Source organism: Telopea speciosissima, chromosome 2 (assembly GCF_018873765.1).
Source record: "Telopea speciosissima isolate NSW1024214 ecotype Mountain lineage chromosome 2, Tspe_v1, whole genome shotgun sequence".
Lineage (NCBI taxonomy): Eukaryota > Viridiplantae > Streptophyta > Magnoliopsida > Proteales > Proteaceae > Telopea > Telopea speciosissima.
The window spans coordinates 37,133,665-37,141,234 of record NC_057917.1 but is presented as its reverse complement, the minus strand read 5'-3'; the positions used below and the strand labels follow the sequence as shown (position 1 = coordinate 37,141,234).

General features: G+C 39.3%; 1 protein-coding gene across 1 annotated transcript; it reads right to left on the bottom strand.

The window, feature by feature from the left end:
• Positions 1–2,083: 2,083 nt before the first annotated feature.
• LOC122652480 (probable proteasome inhibitor) lies at positions 2,084–2,987 on the bottom strand. The gene is made up of 4 exons (XM_043846229.1): positions 2,946–2,987; positions 2,674–2,898; positions 2,395–2,566; positions 2,084–2,211 (listed from the first exon to the last, which is right to left on the bottom strand). Exons 2-4 carry the CDS (start codon positions 2,846–2,848, stop codon positions 2,196–2,198), a joined length of 363 nt encoding a protein of 120 aa, XP_043702164.1. The 5' UTR covers positions 2,849–2,898; positions 2,946–2,987; the 3' UTR covers positions 2,084–2,195.
• Positions 2,988–7,570: the final 4,583 nt, after the last annotated feature.

The window sequence follows — 7,570 nt, the reverse complement described above, 5'->3', positions numbered from 1 at the left end:
CTTAAGCCTTCCTACCGATTTCATAAAACAGATCAAAACTGCAGAAAAACTTAACACAGAGACTGGTTGTGGGAGAAAGTGAATACTGCAGATCATGTGGTCAGTTTGGTCTGAAATTCTAATCGAATTCCCCTGCTGGGTGGACTAAAACTCGATCAAATTATTGGCCAGTTCTGATGGGTGGATTGGAGTAGGAGTGGTAGACTTGGGGAATAAGAAATTGGAAGGTTTAGGGAACAGAATTAGAAACTAACAGAATTGAATGGCAAAACTTACTCAACAGTGGACTAATTGTTGAAGAATGAAGACAACCTTCTAATGGTTTTAGAGTAGTAAAAGGATGAAGAACACAAGTTGATAACAGCCTCCCGGGCTTCCTACCACAAAGAGTCGACTGGATCAAACACCAGCCCCTTCCACCTTAGATCAAACACTAAGGAAACTCCATGGGTAGCAAGCATGCAAACAGCAGCAATGAGTTGAAGAAGAAATCGTGGGCCCCTTGTGCCTCTTGGGCTGCTTTATATAATAATAGAAGGGAACAGAAGGGGTCCAAAATTAGAAGGTTCCCAAATTAGGAAGTTTCCAATTTGGTCCCGACACAATCAGTTTCTTAACTAATGTGAACTAATTGTTGACAATTACTAACAATGGAAATAGATAGTAACTACTAACAATGAAAATAGAAGGTAAGTAACTTCAGCTAGACCACTAGAACGGACCACAACTTAAACTGAACTAAACGGCTCTACAAAGACAAAACAACTCAACAACCCGAGATTAAAAAAAAACGTGGCTGCTGCCTAATCGTCGCTGCTAAGCAACAGCCCTCTTCTTCTTCTTCCTTGAATACACCTTCAGATCTGCATCAACCTTCTTCTCAGGATAAAAATACATTGTTGGCAAGAAAATACGACACACCATTGATGATTTCCATGGACCTTCTTCTTAGGCAAAAGTGACCCAAGAACAGCAAGGGATAGAACCATTTTCTGGAAGCTTCCCTGTTTCTACATCCAAAAAGGTTCTCCTGCAGTTCTTAAAGGAGAGCCTCTTATTCACATACTTACGAAGAAACTCATACTGCAACACTGGAAGGAGTTGCAGGTCTTGCAGGTCACTGATGAGTTGCAAGTCCTCAGGAGATGAAGGCAAGGTTTAACGTATCGGTATCGGGAATCATATCAGAAGGGTATTTTAATAGATGTATTGTATCGTATCGTATCAGAGAGACGCAAGATACGCTAGATATGTATGGAAATGGTCAAGAAACATATGCAAATGCTTAGGATATATGCCAAAAACAGTTTTGAAGCATAAACACTATAAATAAGTAATATGTAAAATATATCATGTATAAAAAGGAGAACAAAGTACGACAAGACAAGTGCATTCAATTAATTATATATACAGGATGAGGTATCTTACATGTACTAATTCCAAAAAAAATTTAGGTATCGTATTAGTACTATAGCGTATCGGTACTTAAGATATGACACGTATCGGTTAGTATCGAAGGATACGGAACGATACTTAAAACCTTGGATGAAGGGGAACGACGTTACTTGCAGGGAAGAGGGTTAAAAAAGTGGGATATTCTACTGGTTAAGGGTCCAAATAAGGGTTGAGTGGGTTGAGCTTAGTGAGGTGGTTAAAATTGTCATTTATGTTTTATATATAACACCATCAATAAAAGTGAGACAGTTGTAATTGTTGGAATCACAGGGGAGGTGTGTGTATTTAGGTCATAGTACAGGGGACGTCTGCGTAATTTAATAACTATATTTGGAATGTTTTGGAGTTGTAAACAATTTTAGAATTAGTCACAATCATATTAAAAGTTTGCATTTTAGTATAGATCTGGTTTCACTTCAATTTCTTTAATTTCCCTTGCAACCAAATTGAGCCAAATTTGTTCCTTCGACAATGTTTCTCCAACTTTGTGTTATCATGAAATGGTATTTTCCTCGGAACACTAAAAAAAATTGCCTACCAAAATTCAAGTAACAGAGTTCTTCACAAAAATAGTGATAGCATCAGAAAACAAGGGCAATACTGTAATTTAAATTAGGTACCTTAAACCGTTAGATGTCGATGATTCATCCAATTTAGCCAGAATAATGGAATTCAACATACTCACAAGCTCCTCAAAATTCTTATACATGTCAGAATAGTTAGTGCTCTCACTTCCCCCATCATACTTGTAAAACACTGCATAAACCACAAACCCGTAAGAGTTGCAGAATCAAAGGAATTCCACAATCCCGACATCCACTCATTTAGAATTAAAACAGTTCCAAAACCCAGCCATCCCCTTTTCTTATATAATAATGCCACAAATTCAACGTAAGCTCAAGGAAATAAAAATTATAAAACAAAAAAGAAAAAATTTACTCGATTTGGAGGGTGACACGTTTCTCCTCTCCACCTCCCACGACCAGTGCATCCACAATCAATTTAACCCCCATCGCAAACATTTTTCTAAGACCAATTTCTTGGCACCGTTTTCCTCTTTGCGGTAGAGGAAAGCATAAGCGTTTTCCGTTACACTCCATCCCAACTTCATCTACCCAATTCAAGAAAGAAGATCATTATCCACACCAAAGGAAAGAAACTGCAAGAGGAAAAAACAAACAGCAGAAATAGACGACTCAAAAACAATGGATAGATTACCTGTAGAAGGAGAGGACAAAACAGTGTCGGAGAAAGCAGGAAGCCCAGTGGCAACAAGAATACATCCAGAGGCGAGAAAGGAAGCGTGAACAGCTAATGCTATTTTGTCGTGAGGGTTTCTAAAAGAAGTCCTATAAGCCATAATCAACGCCAAAATGGAGTCTGCAGTGACCATTGTTTCCTGATTTGGGTCTCTGTGTCTAGAAGTTAATTTTCAAGTAAGAACTGTGTCAACAATCAAGTGTATACAACAATCAAGTGTATAGAACAACCTTCTTAAGAATACAAAAGGGCGGAAGAAGATGGTTCGAGAATCGAGAGTAACAACTTTGGCGGTTGCTCGGAATCGAAGTGGAAATGTGGAACTTGTACGAAGGTCCACGTCATCTAATTTCCACGTAAGCTATGAAGATCGGCAACTTCTGACCCTTCTTGGTCGAATCGTTATCGTCTACGGTTCTTTGACCGATGCAATTCTGCATCTCACAAGAGGCGGTAGACGAAAAAAATTCTTTCTTGGTCTGACATGGTTCAGTTTAGAACTGACGATAGAGAAATTAACAACTAATTAGGCGATACCCTTTTAGTAGGGGTGGAAATGAAAAGCCAAAATTTGTTTTCGTATCTGTGTCCATATCTGGTTAACACTATCTGAATGCGACTGAAAGCTAAACGGATGTGGATACGGATAGACTATACCTATCTGAAAAGCTAAATTTACATGTAAATAGATAAAACATTAGATTCATATCCGTGTCCGTATCCATTTAGCACTATCCAAATCCATCCAAAAGCTAATCAGATGTGGATGCGGATGCGGATATAGCACTATCCGAGCTGAATCCGGTCCGTTTACATCCTATCCTTTTAGCCCTGTGGAATCGGGATTTTTTTTTTTTTTTGGAGGGTGGGGTTGGTGTGGGTAAAGCTGTTTGTAACCAACCTGGGGGTTAGAATGAATTGTTGTAACTAGGGTTGCAAGTTTGGCCCTGTCGGCCCGAACCCGCCCTGAGCCCGAATAGGGCCTGGGCTAAGATTTCTGGCCCTGAGAGTGGGTTAGGGTCAGAAATTCCTGGCCTTGAGTCAAGGTCGGGTTGGGTCAGGGTTGAGACCTCGGGCTCAGTCCGACCTTGATTTTTAACCTTGATCGCCCCGAAGAAAATTCTTTATTTATTAAACAATAGAAGGTAATAAAGATATAAACAAGTGCATGGCGCACTTTGTAGTTCGTAGTGCATAAAAGCCAATTGCTATAAGGAGGTCTTTGGTTCAAGCCACTTTCACATCTTCCCTACACTTGTTATTTTAATTTGCTTATTGCAGGGTCAATCAAGGCGGGTTTGGGTTGGGCTTGGTCCCTCAGGGTCAGGGCGGGCTTAGGCCCAACTAAGGGGACATAGGGTTGGGCTAGGGTTTTAAAAAGCCCGGCCCAACCCGACCCTGTTGCAGCCCTAGTTGTAACCTTACTTGTTTACCCATCCCTACATCATTTGTCTACTTTTAAACTAGGCTAGTTTTCGTCATTTCACATGGAGGATTGGGATAACTCTAGTCACTTTCTTTGTAGCAAGAGAACTTGTCGTTGGAGTCCAACGAGAAGAAGGTCCAGCGTCCGCCCCTTGTTGGCAGTGATGGGATCATCTCTTGGTTCACCCAATTCCATGGTTATATTTTCCTGATCACCTCCATGGTTGCTCATGGGAAACCAATAAATATTATACGTGGGGTTGAAAAATTTACCAAACCATCTCTTTTCTTATCTCATAAAAATTAGAGTTTTGCAAAAAAAGAGAAAAACATCTGGGATGGAAAAATGAAACCATCACATACCCGCATGCGCAACGAAAAGAGATCGATTTGGGTTTATTTCACATCCCATGGTTACTAAAAAATTAATAAAATTTAATGAATAAAATAAACATTTAAGATTTGATAACATGTAGAGCCTCAAGTGTTGCTCATCCTCTAGATAATGGTTATTCCCCTAACGAGCACTTCAATAAAGCCCTAACTTGAACCTCCTTGATGCAGTAGAAGATCCACAAGCCAAACCAAAACCTCTTCTCCAAGAATAAGATCCAATCCAGAAAACTAGGATTTCCAAAACCCTAAAACAACTTCACCACTCAAGAGAGCAAGAGAGAGTGGTAGAAAATTCGTCCAGCCTATGGCGGTCATCCCCCCTTGTGTGTGTTTATATAGAGCCCCCTCTAGCATTCCCAGTGAGAGTCGGCCACTCGCTCTTTTGATTGGCAAAACGCTAATGGGCTTCCTTGATGGACTTCTAATTAGTGAAGAAGCATAATCTAAAAGAAAAATAAAAATATTAAAACTTTAAACTTTAATGGGCCATTAAATATTATATGCATCAAGTCCATTTAAGATTAAATAAATTAATTACTAATTAGTAAATCCCTGAAATACCCTTGCATAACAATTATGCACCAACCCTCTGCTAAACAACATCATCATCATTCTACCAAAAAAAAAACATCATCACCATGGAATCTAGGACATGCACACTAGTACTGCCAAACCCCACTCCATGGTACATGTCCATATCGGAGCATCTATGTACAATCGAAATCTGCAAAAACCGATTAAATCATTTAATCAACACATAAATATAATATATCATTTTATGTGAAAATATGTTTTGCAAAATCATTTACAAAACGGTACAAGATCCTAATTCTTATCCAATCATCCCCAGACTAACTCCCCATGATATTTCTCAATCGAGCAGTGAAGACCATGTTGAGTCATTCTTTCACTCCCATAATATTGAAGCATTCCCAAAACACCAGCTTTATGTTTCTTAAACCTCAGTCATAAGTGAACCAAAGAATACGTTCACATTATGCAATGACAAGGCCCTCTCAGGTACTGGATTTCGGTGATGCATGTTTATCTCAAACCTACATCTGACAGTAATACATGAGAAAATTGACAAATTAAGAATTTTCGCCAACACACACCCATGTGTGTACTCGCATTCGTACCCTGATATCAGCTTATCTAGGCATACCCAATGTGACGACCATATGATAAGGGTGCCTAGCCCAGACCCTAGTCCTGACTACCAATTCAAAGTAAAACTTATGGACATACATAGCTCAAAAAGTTTATATTGCATGTGATCATATTAAACCAAAATGTATGAAATGTTTAATATAAAGTAAATCGGGTTTGATGGACATACAAATCCAACACCCCCTCCCCTTTCATATGCTTTAGGTGTCACTAACTTCAACAGTTTTGGGTCTTCGAGACATGGAACTCTGTTCCTGTTCAATTTTAACAACCCCACCCCACCCGCCCAAAAAAAAAAAAAAAAAAACTCCGTCTTTTTCAGCCCAATCCAATAAGTTGCAAGCACTCCAGAAGCACCATCTTTGACGCGAGTTTTTTCTCCAACACTTGTAAGGACATAAAGTGGGTTGCCCTTGTTTGGAATGCCCATGTGATATTATATTGTCAATATTTCTTCATAGTAATGCATGCTCAATCTCAACCTTCTTCGTATTCTGATGGTAGAGCCATGGTATTGGGATTGGTTTGGTTTCAACACGTACATACATACAGCCAGATTACCAGATGATACTTTTCCCCTCTCATATGTTCCCTGGTTTCCAACCAAAACAACTATATTGAGAAAGTGGAAGATGGTTATTCATTGTAATAGAAGGACCTACCATCTACAACGGTTGTACCCAGGGGTGGTAGTGAGGGATGGAAGTCTTCATCTCGATTAATCTGTGAAGAGAAATCATTTGGGAGTCCATTGGAAAATAATTTATCTCACAATAATCAAATTCATAGGACAAAGATAGGTAGAATGAATCAGGCCTTGAGAGGTGTGGATGCTTGGCATGAGAAACCGACCACTCTTTTGTGACACTACCACCGATTGGGTGAGGGAGAGAGAGAAAGAGGGGATGTAATTGTCGAAATGCCATTGATGGAACCATAGAAGAAGACAATTGAAAAAACTAACCATTCTATGTCGAAAGCCGGTGCAACCACCAACGTTCTTTGCCCTTTCTCCGAGAGCATCGAACACCGGATTCTAGGGAATTTCTCCTAGGGGGTGGTGTTGGATTTGTATATGTCCATCAAACCTGGTTTAATCTGGTTCAACCCAGTTTACTTTGTATGAAATATTTCATACATTTTGGTTTAATATAATCACATGCGATATAAACTTTTTGAGCAATGATGTCCATAAGTTTCACTTTAAATTGGTAGTCATGACTAGGCTTTGGGCAACACCCTTATCATATGGTCGTCGCATTGGGTATGCCTAGACATGTTAATGCCAGGGTACGAATGCGAGTACACATATGGGTGTGTATTGACGAAGAATCTTATGTTGTCGATTCCCTCATGTATTACGGCTAGATGTAGGTTTGCGATAGACATGCGTCACCGAGACCCAATACTTGAGAGGGCCTTGTCATTGCATGATTTGAATGTATTCTTTGGTTCACCAATGACTGAGGTTCAAGGGAATCAAAGCCGGTATTCTGGGAATGCTTAAACATCCATCTCCCGATCTCTTCTTCTACGAAACCCTAAAACCCCATCTCCCCATTGTAGAAGAATTTCAGAGAGGTCATGTTGAGGTTGAAAACATTTTGAACATTCCTTACTTGGTTTTGACTCCATAAGCTATTCTATTCTCTTTTCTTTCTTTTTTTTTATTTAACTCTTTCTCTGTTGAGAAACAAGAGATAATTAATTTCGGTTCTATTTTCTTGTTGGAAATCCCAAAATTCTGGGAGGTCAAAGAATCCCCAATTTCTGGAGCAGGTTTCTTCTGCTTTACAGCAAAGATGATACTTTAAATTGTGTTATTTAACAGTTTTTGGTTAATGATCTTAGAAGAGGGCAATGT

Coding starts and splice junctions, on each gene's coding strand:
- LOC122652480 (XM_043846229.1), bottom strand. CDS start 2,848: ATGGTCACTGCAGACTCCATTTTGGCGTTGATTATGGCTTATAGGACT. Junction 2,567..2,673: donor TTTGTCCTCTCCTTCTACAG/GTAATCTATCCA, acceptor TGAATTGGGTAG/ATGAAGTTGGGATGGAGTGT.